At 46.1% G+C, this 20760-nt stretch overlaps 1 protein-coding gene and 1 long non-coding RNA gene across 4 annotated transcripts; both read right to left on the reverse strand.

The window, feature by feature from the left end:
* Nucleotides 1-6643: 6643 nt before the first annotated feature.
* Nucleotides 6644-8376, reverse strand: LOC118472174 (uncharacterized). Of its 3 annotated transcripts, none has more exons than XR_004850115.1 (4): nt 8339-8376; nt 8177-8245; nt 7953-8003; nt 6644-6895 (listed from the first exon to the last, which is right to left on the reverse strand). It is a non-coding gene; the product is annotated as an uncharacterized lncRNA (long non-coding RNA). The 3 variants fall into 3 exon arrangements; XR_004850116.1 differs by lacking the exon at nt 6644-6895 and adding an exon at nt 7399-7596; XR_004850114.1 differs by lacking the exon at nt 6644-6895 and having other exon boundaries at nt 7808-8003.
* Nucleotides 8377-9949: 1573 nt separating this feature from the next.
* On the reverse strand, nt 9950-11637 carry LOC103629234 (histone H2A.2.1). The gene has a single exon (XM_008650410.2). It carries the CDS (start codon nt 11192-11194, stop codon nt 10721-10723), a length of 474 nt encoding a protein of 157 aa, XP_008648632.1. The 5' UTR covers nt 11195-11637; the 3' UTR covers nt 9950-10720.
* Between the last annotated feature and the right edge of the window lie 9123 nt (nt 11638-20760).

A 20760-nucleotide genomic window follows, 5' to 3' on the forward strand; every position in this document is an offset into this window, starting at 1 on the left:
GCAGAGTGGACAGTTGACGCCGGCCCGTTAGTGATGAGGTAATACCAGGAGAGCGGTTTTTCCCTCCCCGGTCGAGTAGACGCCGCTAGAAACAGTCTTTTATAGTTGTGCACTGAACCAAATAAAGGCCGCATGCATAAGACAAAGCAGGCAAACCGGAGCCCTGCAGAGGTCCTGTACAGCCTTGGCCTAAGCAAGAGAACCAAACACATTTGTGTTTGTTATGGAGCCTTTGTGTCATGAGTATACGAGCACTTTAAATCTCTACTACACCTTAAGGCTGGAGCGAGGGCGTCCACCACCCTCACCCGTGCCCCCGCTCTAGCCCGCGCCCGCGCCGTCTTCCTCCCTGCAATCCCGCCCCCGCCCGCACCGTCCCTTCCCTGCATCCCGCGCCTCCCCCGCGCTGCCATCCGCTACCCCATCTATCTCACCGCCGACCTCGCCCACCCTGCCTCCCACGATGGGGAGCGCCATCAGCGACCGCCACATCCGCGACCGCTCCCACCCTGCCTCCCACGATGGGGAGCCACATCCGCGACAGCCAGCACGCCAAGCGTAGATCTCGCGCAACTCCCAGCGCGCACCACCGCAAATCTCGCCGCGACATCCATGGCGCCGCCCTCCCCCTCCCACACCCCCCTGAGGGCGTCCACACCATGCCCCGCCTGCCCGCCTCCCCACGATGTTATTTGCCCGAGCCCCGCCATTCCCGCGGTAGGGAAGATGTCCCACCCCCCGTTCCGTTCCACGCACAGTGCCAGACCCTCGCAGTGCCCTCGCCTGCGCGCCCTCGCCTCCTGAGCCGCCCCTCTAGCATGGGGTAAGGATAGAAGCAGCCAAAGACATTTGTGCAACAAGGTACTGCATGGAAACAACCTAGCTCTGGCAATGGCGGAGGCGGGGGAGAAGGCGATGGTAGTTGTGCTTCGCGGCGACGTCGCCAACTCCCTCCTCGCCAAGACCACGCAGGGCCACGCCGACGTCCTCCTCCTCGACTCGTAAGCCCCCTCTTCCTTGCTCGCTTTGTTCCTACGCCAATCGATCTGTTCCTTGTGTGCCTCCTCGGCCCAAAGGTGCGTGGTTCAGTTGCCCTGGTCCCCTGCCGGCACCCAATCCTTAGGGATCTGACCGGATGTACTTAATTCGGGGTATAGAAATGGGTGGATTGCGGCGAGGGGCAGCACCAAGCTGGAGTTGCCATTGAAGGTGCCGTACGACTTCATCGTGATGCTGATGAAGGATCTGTTAGGAGACCGGGGCTTCGACTACCTGCTAGAGGTGGGGCTCGCCATCGACCTCCCCGCCATTGGCACCTTTACTATTCTGCTCACCATCAAGGGAGCCTTCCGGGAATTCAGATGTATTAGCGTATGAATCGATTTATTGTCACACCATAATCGCTATACCGAAGCAATGATGGTGGATTAGCAATATTGGGGGATTTTTTTTGTGTTCTTACACCGGTGTGATAGAGGAGTTTAAGCCTAACTGTCATAAAAAATCTAACCCGATGTTTAAATCCATTTTTTTGAAATCTATTCCACCACCAACAGTTAAGAGAAACTCTATTCCACCGCCTGCAGTTAAGGAAAAAAATCAAGTTTTCTAAACTCTAAAAGGCATGGTTTCAGAAACGCCTTTCTAGATGATTTTGCATATTTATTTTTTAGACCACGGTTTATGAAATTGAAGAACAGCAAGTGTGGCTCAAAAGTATAGAGGGAAATAAAATATATTCTATGCAACATTGTTGCATGGCACCATGTGTGCGACATCCTATAATTGTCGACATTGATATGCTCTCAAATTGGATGCCCTGTTCCTTTGTATTTATGAGCAGGAAAGAATTATAGGGAGTAACAGGCTCGCCATCCATGAGTGGTCAGCTCATACTTTTGGTGTGTGTATTGATTTGTCTTGAGAAAGAACATTGTTGTGTTATCTTAGAAATTCTTACTGGCACTGGGGTTGAATGCTTACCATCTTTTTTCTTCGAAATTCATTATCTGAGCTGATAACAAGGTGTTGTAAATGTTTGCTGGCTAGCAAGATGCAGTTTTCCTGTTTTTTTTGCTGCTCTTTCCGTTATGATTTCAGTTCATTATTTCTATGTTCTAAAATCTCTGGATTTAATTACCATACTCGGACAGCTATACTCAGACTGTTCCACTGTTGCTACTTAGGTTTTTTTTAGCTAGCCAGTGATCTGCAGCTAAGCAAGTATTACAACTAAAAAAATGCTAGCCTACATGTGTACTGATAGGAATACTCATTGGGGGCAGGATGAACAAGGCCTACAGTTTCTAAAATATGATAAATGCACAATTCTATTAGCATTTGTTCCTGTATACATAACTTTCTGTTGTATCCTACATGTGAACCTATTTGCTTTCATCTCTCGTGACTTTATTGGCTTGAAGCCATTTGCTATCATCTCTTGGTCATACATATGAGATCTTTTCATCTTCTCAAGCTTTTAAATTCATTTGATCTTCATCAAACTAAAAGATGAAGTCAATTTGCTTACTTTCAGCCTCTAGTTCTAAGTTTGTGCAAAAACTCTGAATGAGGGGTATCAAATTAAAAAATAGTGCTTACATGCTAGACGATTACAAATGTTACCATGCGATTGTTCCGCAAAACAACTATGCCCTCTTTTTGTATCACTTCCTTTTCTCTTTTATACTATGAAAAGATCTTACATGGTACTGCATGATGACCCTTATAACTTAACAGATCATTATTGGACAGAAATGATGCTTTCATTTCAGACAAGCCGTAAGAACTACTGTGGCTGGCAATTTTATGTGGCAATGACAAAATCAAAGATTTAATTATCGAACTATACATTTATCCTGACACAATTATTGCGTTGACGGATAAAATGCAGAAGGATGAAAGGAGTTCTGTGTGGATCACTTGGTTACATGAGCAGCGAAGGGAAGAACAACAAACGTTCAATGACTTCAGTCAGCATCGCCAACAGATTGCAACAATAAATAGAGACCTGTTGGCTGCAGATGTCGAGAATAACATAAAACACATTCGAGAACAACAACTCTGGTCAGTGTCATCGTGCATCGATATTGATCAGGGTAGATCTCTTAGGCGTTCCGGTAGTTCAGTAATTACGAATCCACTGGGAATAAGTAAAAAAATAGGTTACAGTCCTTCATGAGTTGTAGATGACTGAATGTTGCAAACAATCAGGTTCTTCTGCCAACGCTGCTCATGCTCAGCTAAGGCTCTGATCTATAGGGATTGAGGGGGATCAAATCCCCTACAAGTCAAAATCCTCTTTAATCCCTTCCAATCCACCTCAATCCCTATGGTTTTGGAATCAAACAAACATGGCCATTTCAAGTATGCCGATCAAAGAACTTCTCAATTGCCACTGAGAACGCAGCAAACCCCACACATCCAAAGCATGTAGCTTTAGGGCCACCTGTAAACATATAAAATCCCTTAGTGTGATATTGATAATGTTTTCCACACGGATTTTGCATATTATAGTGATGTTTGTCGTTCCGTATTAATATTTCATACAAATCTTTTACTTCCGTCGCAACGTACGAACACATATCTATAACATACAACAGAGACATGTAAGTTATTGTATTATAATTTGGTTCCGTTGCAACGCACGGGCACCCTACTAGTCTAGTGTTAAGATGGTAAAAACAACTCTAACAGACTACGTTTAAATCCTAGCTAGATTTGAAGTATTGAAGGTCATAAAAAAGATAGAATAGTTCAACCTAGGTGGATGTATCCAATAGACTAGCTAAAATAAAATCTATCGAATGTTTTTGGTCCTTTTTTCTCGACGTTTGAATTTTCAACTCCGGTGACTAAACAAACAAAGACTGCACCATATCTTTCCCTTCCTCGTAGGGGCATCCAACAATCGCGTTTGCTAGCAATCAACCTGCCATCACGTGCGAGTGTGCAAACCGCGCTGGGGCGTGAGGTATGCGAGCTGACGATAGCAGCGATCTGCGGATCGTCGACATGATCGAGACGGCAAGCCGCTCGCTGGTTCAGTCAAGACTCGAACGCCGAGAAACTAGGCGTGTTTGGTTCGGCTTTTTTCTGACTAGCTTATCTGAAAAGCTGGCTGTGGGGAAAAGCTGGCTGTTAGGAAAAGCTGGTGGTTAGAATTTAGGTGTTTGGTTCGCCAGCTGTGCAGAAAAGCTGTTCGTGAGAATCTACGTGTTTGGATAATCAGAATGTGAAATTGCAGATTCTGTTCGAAGAAACGATAAAATGAAACCCATAACGATGAAAAGGTCATTACAGAATAATTAGAGCAGTTGATTACATCATTAGTCCCGTTACATTGTCATACTTAACTACGCCACTAAAGCATTAGCAATTGCATCTCGAAAAGCACTCATGTCTAACTCATCAGATGTGGTACTACTACTCTCACCTAAAGGTACATCATGACTGCTGCTACTAGGTCCTACTTCATCAAAGTCTCTATCGTGTAGAGCACTCTCTCTAATGAAGTTATGCAATGTCATACAAGCAATAATTATCTTCGATTGTTTGGCAAGCGAAAATGAAGGGAGACTTAATAGAACTCTCCACTTCATTTTAAGAACCCCAAATGATCGCTCTATAACATTGCGTAGCGAAGAGTGTGCATAGTTAAAAACTTCTTTGCTGCCAATAGGTTGCCTCGCATTTTGCCATTCGGAAATGTGGTATTTCTGAACCTTATAAGGTGCAAGGTAGCCCTTTCTAATCGGATAACCGGAATCGACAAGATAGTATTTACCTGCACAAACATGAAATACATAAGTTCAATACGTAACCAAGTAATTAATAGCATATGTCATAAAAACCAGATATATAATTGAATACCTTCTGGTGGGTGGGGGAACCTGTCCGCATAAGTTATCAAAGTATCTTGCAGTACTCTAGTGTCATGTACGGATCCAGACCATCCTGTGACAACAAAAGTGAACCTCATATCGATGTCACAAACGGTCATTACATTCTGCGAAGTGTAATCGTGCCGTCCAATATATTTGGCTTGCTCTGAGGCCGGGACTGCCGCTGGAAAGTGACTACCATCAATTGCTCCTATGCAGTCCTTGAAGTGTGGCCAAAATCTTGCCTCTCACAAACGCGGATGAATCTCCGTGAAATATGGGTCTTTGGGCTTAATGATGTCAGATGACATCTTAAACAGTGCATCAAGGACTTCAGTATACTTGCGACTAATTGTTTCCAACGAGTGACCAAACTTATTCCTTAACTGCCTAAATGACTGTGGACCCCCACATGCCCACAAGAAAATGCCAAGTGCTTCCGTTGTACTGACACCCCGGCTTGGAACTAGACCATAATTGTCCACCAATGTGTCATGCAATCGTCTAAACACAGTTCTTCGCATGCGAAACATATCGAAGCAGTCGTTACTATTCTGCAACGTTCTCTCCACCCATTGAATACCAGTTTCCACTAATGCTCTTCTAGGAACCTGACTGAAAGTCCTGCCCCAAACGTCTACAGCACATATAGCAACGACAAATTCTGCATCTGTGTCATCCAATTCATTAACATATGTGTCATCCAATTCATTAACATATGTGTCTGCAGAAGTGTCAGACATCTGCATGCACACAGATAACACAGACACATTCATATGTAACCAGAGTTTGTAAATTACTAAAAATTGTACAACCACAGTTTACAAGCCACATTTATTATTATTCAGTTCTGACCGGAATACACAAAGTTCATAGACAAACATAGTTCACACTCGCACAACTCTGATTATTCAAATACAAGTTCAACTCAAGTATCTGGAAAACTGTTTCAAAGGGAACATTAAGCGAACGACAAGTTTAATCCTCACAACAATAAAACGACATGACTGTTGAAAACACATAAACAACGATAATAGTGAACATGTAGGCCTGTGTTGTCGGACGTCCAGCAGCTAAGTGCTCTTTTTAGTTTCTAACTCGTAAGCATTGCGAAGCCAAGCGATTCTTCCTTCTTTTGTCTGCAAGGTTGCAAAAACATCTCTATACTTCTTCTGAATCAAAAGATGAGTGGCAAACAAATGTAGTTCGCTCCCTTCTGGTGATCCATCATCCATTACTTGTTGCAACTGCTTTTTAAGCTCTATTCGAACTGGGTCATTGTCAGAAGAGGTAATAGACTTGTTTGTGGTCATTGAGCGGGACTCAAAAGCCTCCACTAGTCTTTTCATGTACTCTTCCCTCGAATCTTTTTTCTTCTTTGGTTTTGGGGAATCATGGCGCATCTTACGCTTCCCAGTAGCATTTGTGCAGGGGTCAGGTGTGCTGTTTTCACCCCCACCTAAAGTGTATTCCAAATGATCATCAGAAGATGAATTAGCATCCTCGACGCCAGGAACCAGGGTTCTTTCATTTGTGCAGACAATGGGTCCAAACATAACCTTTAGCTCGTCCTCATTCTCTAGGGGGCTGTTTTGAACATAATACAACCTGGCATTGCCTGCACCAAATGGTAGTTCCTAGTTTTAGATGGCCAATACTAATGTTAGTCTAGGAAAAAAAGATGTACTTACTTCATTTTGCTTGGCCCACCACTCATCTGGCGCACTGATTGAACCAGTATGAGGGTCTCGACCAAGACATGTAGCCCTTTCATTAAGAGTTTTCCACTGGGTGAACATTCTCTTCAACGAATCCCACCTATTCTTCATTTGATCCCTGGTGTAAGTGCGACCAGTGCGTTCCTTAAACTTCCTTATGAGGTTAGCATACCCTTCTGCATTTAGAAATTGTTGTGGCCTGTTCCGAGCATTGACCTCTTCTACACAAATTTCTGTGTAAATTTTTGTTGCTCTACTATCCCACTTTGCAATCACTTTGCCGGACTTGTCCATCTAGTGCATAACAAGTATATAGTATTCAACATACGTAGTAGTGCTCTCGGATTAAAAACAACAAAAACATGAACACTATACTGGCCATATTAACTTCAGGTAATACCATAAGTACTAAGATTTCAATTTCCTTAATAACACAACGACAACCTTAAATAAACTGGTAGTGCACACAAAAGGACAGGGAACACATTTACAACAACCCATTAACCAAAAGAACAAACTCATTCCCTGTTTCCCTAAGACCTTACTACAGAAAAGCACAGTGAATTCATCCCTGTTATTCAAACACCTAACTCCAAGGTTCACTCCCTTCTACCTTAAACATCATTTTCACTAAACGAAGGCATCTGATCGGAGTCATATTCAACACCCCAGAAGTTTTGGAAATGCTCCGCAAAGTCCCAGTGTGGAGTAAGGTCGTCGTCAGATGGGGGTGGAGACGACAAGGTAGAAGGTTCATAGCTGCTGTCAACCGGGATGTTTACGTTGTTCATGATGTCCAAATGCTCTTGCAACACCAGAGAGTCTTGCTCCAGCATGCAAGCTATCTCCTCCAAAGCTACACGAAGTTTGGTAGCATCAAATGAGGTCAACCCACGTCCAGGACGGATTGTTTCCCTCGCTACGGAAAATATCTTGTCCGAAATATCTTGCATCCTTCCAATTGCCTTGTTGGCTATGGAGTCTGCTGAATCCATCTGATGTGGATTTAGGTGGTCAGTTTACTACAGAAGGGGACAATCTAAGTTCCATGTACTGACATTATTTGAGTGCTAACAATGACAAAGTTTGGTTGAAGCTATTAACATACAGGTTGTAACAAACAGAGAATGAACTGAACCGTGAACATACAGGTTGTGACAAACAAACGTAGAAGTAATCACTGCACATATCATACTTATACAAAAGAACAATGGTATCCCTAGGTAACAATAAACATATGACCATCCCAGCTCTCGTATCTCCAAGTAATATGCACAAATGACAGCACATATATAAATTGGTTGTGCCCATGTGGACAGTAAATTGCGCAAGAAATTGTGTATGAAAGTACCTTGGATGCACTTGATCTTGGAACCGAAGACGAACAACTCGATACGCAAATCTGTAGGCGACAATGCACAAAAATCTCTCTGTTAGTACGACGTTCCATACCCTTGAAGATGAATTGATTTAACTGGAGAGGAGAGGGCGGCGTGGGTCGGGATTGAGGCCCAACCCTAGCAACAGTAAAGGAGGGAGCGGGGTGGCTCGGGATGGAGGCGACGAATTCCGTACCTGCGAAGATGCCAACGCGATGGTCGGGGACCGGAGGAACCAGCACGACGGACAAGGGCGCCGGTGTCACTGCGGCAACCATAGCGAAACAGGAAACGGTGAAGGAAACGCGGCAGTGGGAGGAGAAGGGGATGGACGAGTTCGCAGAGGAGTAGTCCGTACCTGCGAAGACGACGATGCGGCGAGGAGAGGGTCCGGCGGTGGTGCGTTGGGTGCGGATCTGCGGTCCGGTGGCTTGGCGGCGGCGGCGGCGGCGGTGCGTTGCGGGGGTAGAACCCTAGCGAAGTGCGCGGGGGCTTCTATCCGAAGCCAAGTGAGCGCGGCTTCGCGACGACCGTGGGAGCTCGACTTCTTACCGAAGCGCGTCGCGCAGAAGCCGGCCCAAAATCTGCGCGTTTGGTAGCAGCTTCTGCTTCTGACAGCCAGAAGCCGACAAGAAGCTGAACCAAACAGCCACACTGAAGGCCGTTGCTGCGAGCAAGTCGACAGTGGTGTGCGGGAGTGCTAGAGGCAGCACGGGAAGGACAACTGTCCACTGCGGCGGCTCGACGGGAGGGTGCAATGTGGGAGGCAGATGGCGAGCTGTATGCCTCGGCAAAAATGCCTAGCGAGGCGGAGAAGGTAGCGATGAAGATGGCGAGGAGTGGAAGATAGCCCGTCTCTTGGATGCGTATTCAACAGAATTTTTTTATTTTTTTACCGAGCCTAATTAAGTTACCTAGGCTTTTGGAGGTGCTCTAAAATCTAATGTTGAGATAGAAGAAGGTAAACTAGGTGGAAGGGATAAATAAAAAAAATTAGCAATCATAATTGGATTGAATTGCTCACGAACATCAGATTAATATTGCTCATCAGATTAATATTTCTTGAGCAGATACTTGACCAAAATTAGTACTGCAAATCCTACTGTCCGTGGGAGAATTTGTCCAGCATTCCGCTTGCAGCAAATTGGTTGCCAATCCGCACGTAAAAACAACCGCGCACTTGTCTACCTACAAACGATCTGGTACAACTCAACAATGGCGCTACGAGTCACCTCTATAACTACACCATTTCAGGACTATCACAGATGTATGCAGCCATAAGAAAAAATGTATCCAGCCATCACCTCGTTTGGCCTCTGCTGCGGCGGCGGTATAAACGAGCTGCTTACTTAATTGCATTGCATGCTCGTACGTACGTTATCTTTTCCGGTTCGTCAGCGCTTACTACTTGCACATCGTACGTACCTGTGAAGAAAAAAAAAACTTGGCGACTTTTATAGGCTGCTGATGATGGTGTGACCTTTTCACGTACGTGGGGGACAAAGTCAAATTCAGAGCTGAAAGGGCCTCGATTTTCATGTACGGTCAGGGTTCAAGTAGTCGTTCATCGTCACGTAGAACATTTTGTGACGTAGACGGAACTGCTATTTCATTTGTTTTCTTCTCTTAACACGGGAACATTCTTCGTACGTGCACTACACTACCCCCAACAACCGCAACTGCTAGTATAACTAATATATATGCCCATGTTTCATTTATTTGAATGGCGTGCGAAGAATTTGAATTTCTTGGCAACACCTGCTAGCTGCATGCGCCGGATCTGGACCGACTTGACCAAGCGTGCCGCGCGCGGACAGAAATTAAGGAGAGAAAGCGGTCACGTCTCCAAAACGCCGAGATTAACGAACTAATCAAACCGTTTCTAATTATATGCCGCCGTTCGTTACCTTGCCGTGTCCTTTTGCACTTACTTGTTCATCCTCCCTTTTTAACGCAGCAGCTAGATTAATTAAAGTCAACTTTTGACATTTTATTTCGGGTAACATACATACGTAACATATGGATGGATAGATGCTCCACACCCACACGGCACGGTTCATCTGTCTGTCTGTCTAGACAGACAATAAGAGAACCTAGCTAGCTAGGATTCATATTCATGGAGCTTTGACACTTACGCATGCATGTGTGCTGTGCAGATGTACCTGCCGCCGGGCCAGTTCTGTCACTTAGCCATGGACCGGCGGCGAACGCGATCCGCGCAAGTTTCCGCGCGGAAGGAGGACGAGGGGAGATCAGCGCCAGTAACGACGCCGACGACGGGACCGGTTTGGCCCTCGGTTTGCGCTGCGGCGGCGGCTCTGGCGCCAAGCGGCCGAGGGTGGTAATTGTAAGCGGCGGCGACGACAACGACGGAGGAAGCAGCGAGAAGGCGCTGCGGCGGCTGCCGTGGCCGCCACTGCCGCCGCAGCAGCAGAGGCCGGACCCGCGTCACAGATGTAGCAAAATATGATATGATGGAGATCAAACTTGCGAAATGCTAAGAAGCATGGTTAAGCATCAAAGAAAGCTAAGACACTTCCTCTTGTTCCCGTTAAACTTCCATGGGGACCCATCACCAAGCACCACTAGAGCTAGAAATTAAACTAGAACTTAGGTCAATCATAGCACATTATAGTTCAGACGACGCATCGCTACACACACTTGCAAAATGGCAAAAGACGTCCACGACCACAAACACAAGCTGATCTCAGAATGGGATGAGTGAGAGCAAGACGAGACACTACTTCTTAGGCGACTTGGCGGCGACCTTCTTGGGGGACTTGGGGCCAGCGGCAGCGGCCTTCTCGGCCCTCTCGGCGGCCTTCTTGGGGAGGAGGACGGGGTTGATGTTGGGCAACACACCGCCGTGCGCGATGGTGACCCCGCCCAGCAGCTTGCCAAGCTCCTCGTCGTTGCGGATGGCGAGGAGGAGGTGGCGCGGGATGATGCGGGTCTTCTTGTTGTCGCGCGCCGCGTTGCCCGCCAGCTCCAGGACCTCGGCGGCGAGGTACTCGAGGACGGCGGCCAGGAACACGGGAGCGCCCGTGCCCACGCGCTGCGCGTACCGCCCTTTCTTCAGGTACCGTCCGATGCGGCCCACGGGGAACTGGAGCCCGGCCTTGACGGACCGCGACACCGGCTTCTTCTTCGGCCCGCCGCCGCCCAGCTTCCGCCCAGCAGCCGCCTTCTTCGCCTTCGCGCCGCCGCCGTCCATTTCGCGAGCTGGTCTGGGGTGGAGGGAATGGGATTTGGAGGGAATCGTGATTTGGGTTTGGAATCGGAACGCAGCTAAAGGTTTGGATTTTGGAGCGGTTTCGGCGCGGCTTTTATAGCTGTGGGATGCTGAGGAGAGCCGATCCGCGTGACGTGGGCTGAGCGCCGTTGGATTTGTGGGGAAAGGAACATCCCAGATTTGTTTCTGAGGGCGCGATCCGTGGGAAGCATCGGTGGGCCAATCAGGAGCGAGTGTGTTTGGGTATCCGTTGGGTCGGTGGCTGGCGTGAGGCTCGTGCGACAGAAAGCAATCCTGTACTAATTCACATCACTCACATGTGGGTCCAAATTCAGATCAGACTCATATGTCATTGACTCATTTACAATTTCTTCCTAGAAAGTAATCACAAATGATCTCGTTGCTCGTGGGACGGGACACCAGAGTGATCGATGCCGAGATTGTCTGATTTATATTATTATTGTTGTTGTTTGGTATTATAAATTATGTTATTCATAAAATAGAGTTTGAAATTAAAAGATGAGATAGATAAGTGTGTTGGTGATACTGCGGTCTACTATGTTTTACTTAACCAAATCAAGTTTGCATCATCAAACACGACAAAGAGCAGTTTTATGTATGTGTTTATACATACTTTCTACTCATACTTACAAAAACTAATTTTGAATCCTGACGATTGGGCAACACTATTTTGAATCCTGGTCGTAGACGGCGGATCTGGAGGATGTGTAACACCTTCAAAATTCTGATTTTGGATTTAGAAATCTCAAGAGTTTGAATTTAAATAAAAATTTTCTTACTGTTACTTCCCTTAAAATGAATATGTTTTCTAATGAAAGATCAAATAAAAAGGATCCCTAATGAATTGAGTAATTATTTTGTTGAACTATATATTTAAGTTAAAGCATCTCTTAATAAAAATTATACACGGAAAGAATTTCTATTAAAATTTATACATGGAAAGAATTTATTCTAGCACCACAACGAACATTCAAGCGCCTCACTCCGACAGAAATGTCAGAACGCCATAGCCAAGGACATTGTTACAGTTGTCATGAACAATATGTCCATGGTCATTGGTGCCGTTCGCTATTTTACTTAGAGGTGACCGGTTATGAGGATGACATGTAAGGATGGCAGTTTTCTCTGTGGGGGTCCTTGCGGCAGCCTTACTCGAATGGGGCAGAGATGGGGACGAAAATTCCCCCACGGGGATGGCAGGGCGGGGACCCGAAATTTAGCGGGATGGGGGAACGGATAAAAGTTCCCCCATGGGGATCAGATGGGGACCCGAATCAGGTCTTAGACTATTCTTTTTTCTGGTTTATCTAGATTGAATCCAATAAATTATCTCATTATAACCTCATATAAAGATGCAAAATTATCTGTAACACCCAAAACCCTATTTTGGGATTTATAAATGTTTCTCCAAAAGATTAAGAATTTAAAGTGTATTAAATGAGTTCCTCACTTTTAAAAGTATTTTCTCCTAAAATATATTAATGGTAAATATAAAATATATTCAAAGTGTAGATCTTTTAAAATGAAATTTAAATTGAAATAAAAAAACATATCCATTTGTTAAAATGGAGTATTCCTCTCATGTATTATATGATTAATACTTTTAAAATATTTAAATTTTAATAAAGAGCATATATTACTTAAAGTAAATAAGTAATAAGTATTAAATTTGTGAAAGGACTTCAAGTTTAAATACACATTTTTTAAATTGTTATGTGTGTGCACTACATAAGTGAAAATTTTGTCAAAATGGATAAAAATAATTCATATAAATATATTATATGTTACATTTCATACTGGAATTTTTGTTTGTGCATATAAATTTTACTTGGACTTTTAAATCAGAGTCGTATTTGGATAATTAAAACTGGAAATAAAACAAAAAACGAAAAAAGGAGAAAGTCTACTCAGGCCGAATACCGTGGCCTCACACATGATCATTGCGCGCCCCAAACCCCTGGGCACCACAACCACGCGTCATGTGCCTAATTTCACCGTCGTGTGGGGTCTCGGGCCAGTCACGTAGACTAGTTAACTGCTTGCGCATTGTGCCACTGTCATGCAGGTCCATCGTGTTAGCCACCCTCCTTCTCGCGTGGCGCACACCCGACTGGTTAAAGCGTCAACTGGTGGGCCAACAATGTCAGCTTCTCAGTTTCGTTGCAGTGTGTCTTGCCCATTGACGTGTGGGACCCGTTCGTCAGATCGGCTCTCCCTTCCGCGCCATAGTCACACGCATGTGGGGCCGCTCGGTCGGCGTGATTCCTCCCCTCCTGCTCGTTCTGGCATAACAGGATGGCCGAGATCCTCGGTAAGCCGGCATCATGCCACCTCTTCTGCTCGGACTTCGCCCTCCATGGGCTATATAATTCGATGGCTTGATGCCCCTAACCATCCCCAAACAGAGCCCACACCAACACCACCTACCACCGTGAGAGAGAAAGGCCAGTGATGCAAAGAGGGTTGGCTGCCACCGTCGACCTGCGTTTACATCGCCGATGAGGCCTCTAAATCATGCCCAGGTGCATCGCCATGTCTCGTGGATGAAGTCTATGGCTTCGCCACAAGGGATTGGAGACCAAGTGCCCTAGAATACATCACTAGAGCTATCTCTCCACCGTCAAGCTGCGGACCTCCGTAGACAGCCCCATCGCAATTCCAATCACCGGTAATGTATCACCCTGAATTTGGGGGTATAAAATTTCTTCTCTAGTACCTACCAAATTCAGGTGTTACCTCTCTTCTCCTCTCTCTAGTTTTATTTTTCTCTTTCTTTTAGTAGAGGATTGGCTATTTTATTTGGAGATGTATTAATACTTTAGTAAATCAAACCCTAAGGAGATATGAATTGTTGCATCATGGTGAGCCTGGACTTTGATTTTTGTTTGATGCATATGCTTGAAATGTTCAAATTTGAATTTGTGGCTTGGTTGGATTTGATTTCAAAAGAGAAAATAAAAAGAAAAGGAGAATAGAAATTCAGAATAAAAGGAAAACCCAAAGCAGCCCGCAACCCACCCCCTCGGCCTTTCGGCCCAGCTCGCCCACACCGCACGCCTGCTCTCCCCCGCTCTCTGCCTGGTGGGTCCGCCCTATAGGCGTCGACCCCTTCACCCGCGCGCACTCCACTGCTCTCTGCACCGTGGGCCCACCCCATCAGTGTCGTTGCTCGTTCCCGCACCCACCCGCATGTGCCACCGCCCCCGTGGGCCTCGCTTCTCAGCTCCCCCTCCCTCCTCTAACCACCAGCCCGCAAGCCCCGCCGTGGACGCACCCATGTCGCGCGTTTCCCGGCCATCACCCATGCGCCCGACTGTAACACCCTGAATTTTGGGGTTTAAAATTTCTTCTCTGATATCTACCAAATTCAAGTGTTATCACTTTCTCCCCCTCTATAGATTTCTCTCCTCTTCCTTTTTATAGAGTTTTGTCTATTTATTTGGATTAGTATTGTTACTTTAGTGAAGGAAACCCTAGGGAAGACATGAATTGTTGAATCATGCTGAGCTTAAACTTTGTTTATGGTTGATGCACATGTTTGAAATATTTAAATTTGAATTTGTGGTTTGGTTGGATTTGAATTCAAAAGAGAAAATAAAAAGAAAAGGGAATAGAAATTCAGAAGAAAAAGGAAAAAAAGACAAAGGAACCCAGCTCCCTCCCTCACTTGGCCTTTCAGCCCACCAGGCCCAACCCGCACGCGCGCCCGCCCCCTCTCTCCCTATGACTAGTGGGCCTCGCCTTTCGGTGCCAGCTAGTCCGCGCTCGCACGCCCGTTGCCCCCTCTCTCCCTCTGCCGGTGGGTCTGCCCTGTCAGCGCTGCCCGCTCGCTTAAGCGTCCCCTCCCGCTTACTCATGGGCCCCGCCTATCAATCCTATCCTCCCCAACCTTCCGCGCGCATGACCCGCTCGCACATTGTGGACTCCACGCCCATGACACACGTAGAGGCCGCGCGCCACCCACCCCGGTCAATTCTAGCGGCCCGCACCCCCTCTCACTCCCCCCTCCCTCAGTCGCACCCCCTGCAAAGCTCCCGCACTCACCTCACACCGTGCGCATGCCAGAGAAGTCACCGCCGCCGTCCGCCTTGGTCTCGAGTGTGTTCAGTGGTCGCCGTCGAGTCCTCGCCGTTTCTGTGGCCTCAGTGAGCTTTGCCTCAACGTCAGCAACCCAGGACACCCCTTGGTTTGCCCCCTCCCCCTCAGTTTCTCTCTGTCTGCGCTCATCGATCTTCCTCTACATAGCCGCAACACCGCCACTATCGACCCGAGCCCCCACCGTGCCTCCGCCGCCGTTCTAGGGTCCTGGAGCCTTCTCTCAAGGTAACCAACCTACCCCCGCCCCTAAATTTCCCTTGCTTGTCCTCTGTTGTGAGTGATTGCTCGCCGGAGTAGAGTCGCGTCACCACCGAGCCACCTCACTGCGGACTGCCACCCACCAGCACCCTATGTCGGTGTTATGCCCACGCCCGTGTTCGCCACATCCCCTCGAACCTCCCTGAGCCCTTCCTGATGCCATGGGGCCCCCACCGCGCCCTCGTCTCCGGCGGGCCTCCACCATGGGCGCGAGCGGCGCCAGTACTGGTGGCCAGGGAGCCCTGTCCGAGCTGGCGAGTAGATCTCAAGCATTCGTCTAAAATCGGGCAGCCCAGGTTTAATTAGATCAAACCCAATCCCAACTGCCCGCTTGGGATCTGGTCGCTCAGATTTCCCCTCACCCGCGCCCTGCCGCCGGGTCCGGCCTATCAGCCCCGCTGACCACGGGCTACAGCCTGCCCTTGCCCACTTGTCAGCCGCGCGCGCAAGCGTGCTCGCCCGTGGAATTTTGTCTCGGCCGTTGATCTGAGATCTGATGGCCGAGACAGCCTGATACCCTTTTGTTTGGCATTTTTGTTAAAGAACCCCTTGCTTTCCCGAGAATAGAACCCTGAGTCTAGCTTTCTTGCGCCTGGACCCTGGACTTTATTTTAATCATAGAAATAGGTCTAATTTAGGGTTTTTGAATTCCAAAACTTGTAAATTTCATAACTTTTGCATATGAACTCCAAATTGGGTGGTTCAAATTGCAAAATGTTCATAATATTATTCTGTCTATTTAAATTATTTTCACCCACTGTTTTAATGTCCTAATTTTATGGTAGACTCTAGGTTAGAATAAGACTATATGAATTTCATTACAAATAAAGTAAAAGGGTAAAACACTAATGTATAGTAAAGTGCTTAACTTTGTAGACTAGTCCCCATTTAATGTATGATCCCATCTCTGGAATAACTTTATGTAAGTAATTCACTAAGATAGACCTAGTTAGGTAGGTAATCTACTGAGATAGGTTTAGTTAGGGAGTAATAGACCCTTAGGTATAATGATCCACCCTAGAACCTAGATTTCACCTATGTGCTTGTACCTTTCTATTGAACATGTGTTTGCTCTGTTGCATATGTTTGTTGTACTGTTCTTTTGTTATTCCCTAAGTGTGTTGAATGAATGATTGCTTTGCATAGACAACAAGCAGTCTGTGGTTCCCGAGTATGTTGCAGGAGACTTCCTTGAGCAGCAACCTGGTGAAGACAAGTGTCCTCTAACCCATTATGTCCTACTTACTTTATAGTTCATTATCCCGCATTACCATGAACAACCTAAGGATTGACTAGTGTTCTGTTTTCCTGTCATTGGTTGTCCTTTCGGAATTGGTTACTATGATTAGTATCATGCTATTGCTTTACTTTAATCAATGAACATGATGAGAATATTTATGATACGATGATGCTATCTTGATTATGATGATGAACTTGCGATACTTTAGGGGACTCAGGCTGTTTCCTGAGTACCTCTCTGTAAGGACCTGTTCGCTGGATGACCACCCGGGAAAACAGTACAACCATGAGGGTGGTATGGGATGTGAAAGGGAAATTGGGTTAACCATTTTCTATAACTAATTTTGGTGGTTGATGATCAACACAAACACATGGACTAACTAGTTTTGTCTATAATTCATCTATTACAGGTGCATAAGGTTCAACACAAACCAAGAAAGAAATCAAGTTAGGGACGCAATTTAATTGGAGCAAAAGGACTTGAGTGTGCTGAAGAATGGTGCACTGTCCGGTGTGCCATAGGACAGTGTCTGGTGCACCATGACCGTACAAAAATGAACCAGCCACTCTCGGGAAAATGGAGGTGTGCTCCGCAATAATTCACCGGACTGTCCGGTGAGCCAACTGTTGGGGGCCTTCCTCTTCTGAAGGTCCTCAAAAACATAACTAACATGTTTTCCAGTATAATATACTGTCTCAAGTAACCTCGGCTTTAAGATGAAGGTGTGTGTGGTATGAAGATGCGGTCTGAACAAAGGACAAGCTAGCTCCGAAGATGTGGCTGAAGGAGCTTCGACTCAGCACATTAACGATGGTGAAAGGAGAAACCGACTTAAGGGGGAAAAGACTGCTTAGTCCTCGATAGTTTGCCATATGGTCAACAGTGAATGTCAAGGACATGAATGTAACTTCATCCAGGCTGCGTCATGTGCCTATAAATATATGAACAATAACACCATACTGTTCACGCTGAATTGTAATCACTCTTGCGTCATCTTCACTTTTCTACCTTCTGTCAAGCCGAAGGTACGAATGTAATATAAATATCATAGATATTTATTCATGTTTATAAGAAAAAGAATATAAATAATCTAAGGACTTGGTATGATTGTTTATATTCTTTTCATGTTTTGTATGTCTCTATTTATATCTTTACCCACTAAAATGACGAAAGTATGCCATTCTTGACCTTTGTCTGAAGAACATTATACCCCAGGGGAAATAATGCTTCGAAGGACGAAGGTCTCTAATCGTTAACAATTGTGTTGCTTTGTTCTTGGTGTATAGCATCCGAGAACAAGGATCAACACCAGCGGAGCAATGGCTCTTTGCGCCAACGGTCGACTCTGCAAAGTGCTACAGTGAAGAACAGTGTCGCGCAGAAGTCAGAGCAGCGAAGTCAGGGGGGCACCAGACTGTCTGGTTCCACAAGAGGACAAAGCCTCCAACGGTCGATCAGCTCCAAACCCTGACGATTGGGTGACGTGGCAGCGCACCGGACAAGGAACAGTACCTGCCCGGTGGCGCACCGAACTGTCCGGTGTGCCCATCGCCAGCAGCTTCACCAACGGCTATGGAAGTGGTTGGGGGCTATAAATACCCCCCCAACCACATCATTCATAACAATCCAAGCATTCCAAACATCTCATTCAATACAAGAGCAAAAGACTCCACTCCAAGACACATCAAATAGATTGAATCCTCTCTAAGCCTCCAAATTCACTCAAATCCATTAGGGACTTGAGAGAGGGTGTTTTGTGTTCTTTTGTTGCTCTTGTTGCTTGGCTTGGCCTTTTTTCTTTTCCGATTCTTATTCTCAAGTGCTTTGTAAGCAAGGCAAGAGACACCAAGTGTGTGGTGACCCTTACGGGGTCTAAGTGACCCATGAGATTAAGGAAGAAGGCTCACTCGGTCTAAGTGATGTTTGAGAGAGGGAAAGGGTTGAAATAGACCCAGTCTTTGTGACCTCCTCAACAGGGACTAGGTTCTTTGGAACCGAACCTCGGTAAAACAACGTGTCCACATGCTTGATTCTTGTTGATTTGTTTTTCCCTTCTCTTTCGGACTTGAATTTAATTCTAACGCTAACCTCGGCTTGTAGTGTGTGTTTAAGTTTATAAATTTCAGGTTTCGCCTATTCACCCCCCCTCTAGGCAACTTTTAATTGGTATCAGAGCCAGTGCTTCATTAAGAGTCTAACCAACTCGAAGTGATGTCTGGAGATCACACCAAGAGGGAGATCATGACCGGCGAAAGCCCGTAAGCTCGGGGAGGACTCTCTCAAAGGAGTCCGACAACAAACACAAGGAGGAATCCTCTTCCTCCATCAAGTCCCATCGAAGAGGTGACAAGAAGAAGAAGATGAAGAAGGTGGTCACCCTCCACATCGAGCTCCGAGTCAACCACTACTTCTAAGTGTCATGAGCGTAAGAAGTATAGTAAGATGCCCCTACGCTATCCTCATATTTCAAAGCGTGCTCCATTACTTTCTGTACCCCTAGGCAAGCCACCATATTTTGATGGTGAAGATTATTGTATGTGGAGTGATAAAATGAGGCACCATCTAACCTCACTCCACAAAAGTATTTGGGATTTAGTTGAGTTTGGAGCGCAGGTACCAAAAGTGGGGGACGAGGACTACGACTCGGACGAGGCCACCCAAATTAGGCACTTCAACTCTCAAGCCACGTCTATACTCCTCGCCTCCTTGTGTCAAGAGGAGTATAACAAGGTACAAGGGTTGAAGAACGCCAAATAAATTTGGGACGTCCTCAAAACGACGCACGAAGGGGACAAGGTGACAAAGATCACCAAGCGAGAATTGATCGAGGGCGAGCTCGATCGATTCGTCCTCAACAAAGGAGAAGAGCCACAAGCAATGTACAACCGGCTCAAGACAATGGTGAACCAAGTGCGCAACCTCCGGAGCACCAAGTGGGATGACCATGAAATGGTCAAGGTTATTCTTAGATCACTTGTTTTTCGTAATCCCACTCAAGTGCAACTAATTCGTGGAGACCCTAGATATAAACAGATGTCTCCCGAGGAGGTTATTGGCAAGTTTGTGAGCTTTGAACTTATGATCAAAGACTCCAAACATATTGTCAACTTAGAGCAAGGCGCCACCTCAACACCCGAGGTGCAACCCGTCACATTCAAAGCGACGGAAGAGAAGAAGGAGTCTACATCAAGTAGGCTCCCAATCGACGCCTCTAAGCTCGACAACGAGGAAATGACGCTCATCATCAAGAGCTTCCGCCAAATCCTCAAGCAAAGGAGGGGAAAGGACCACAAGTCCTGCTCCAAGAGGGTGTGCTACCGGTGTGGTAAGTCCGGTCACTTTATTGCTAAATGTCCAATTTCTAGTGAAAGTGATAGGGACGAGGACAAGAAGGGGAAGAAGAAGGAGAAGAAGAGATACTACAAGAAGAAGGGCGGCGATGCCCACATATGTCGGGAATGGGACTCCGACGAGAGCTCCACCGACTCCTCCTTCGGCGAGGACGCCACCAACATCGCCGTCAACAAGGGCCTCCTCTTCCCCAACGTCGGCCACATATGTCTCATGGCTAAGGACGGCAAAAAGAAGAAGGTACACTCTAGAGCCACCCCTAAATATACAACATCTAGTGATGAGGGTAGCTCTAGCAATGATGAAGATGATTTACTTGCTCTTTTTGCCAACCTTAACATGGAAAGAAAGAAAAAATTAAATAAACTAATAAAAGCCATTAATGAAAAGGATGATCTCTTGGAAAGCCAAGAGGACTTCCTCATTAAAGAAAACAAAAAATTTGTTAAGTTGAAAAATGATTATGCTCTAGAAGTAGAGAAAATGAAAACCTGTCTAAGGAGCTTAGCATTTGTCGTGATTCAATTTCTAGTCTTAAAACTGAAAATGCTAGTTTAATTTCTAAGGCTAAAGAATTGAA

This window comes from Zea mays, chromosome 6 (genome assembly GCF_902167145.1).
Source record: "Zea mays cultivar B73 chromosome 6, Zm-B73-REFERENCE-NAM-5.0, whole genome shotgun sequence".
In the NCBI taxonomy this organism is placed as follows: domain Eukaryota; kingdom Viridiplantae; phylum Streptophyta; class Magnoliopsida; order Poales; family Poaceae; genus Zea; species Zea mays.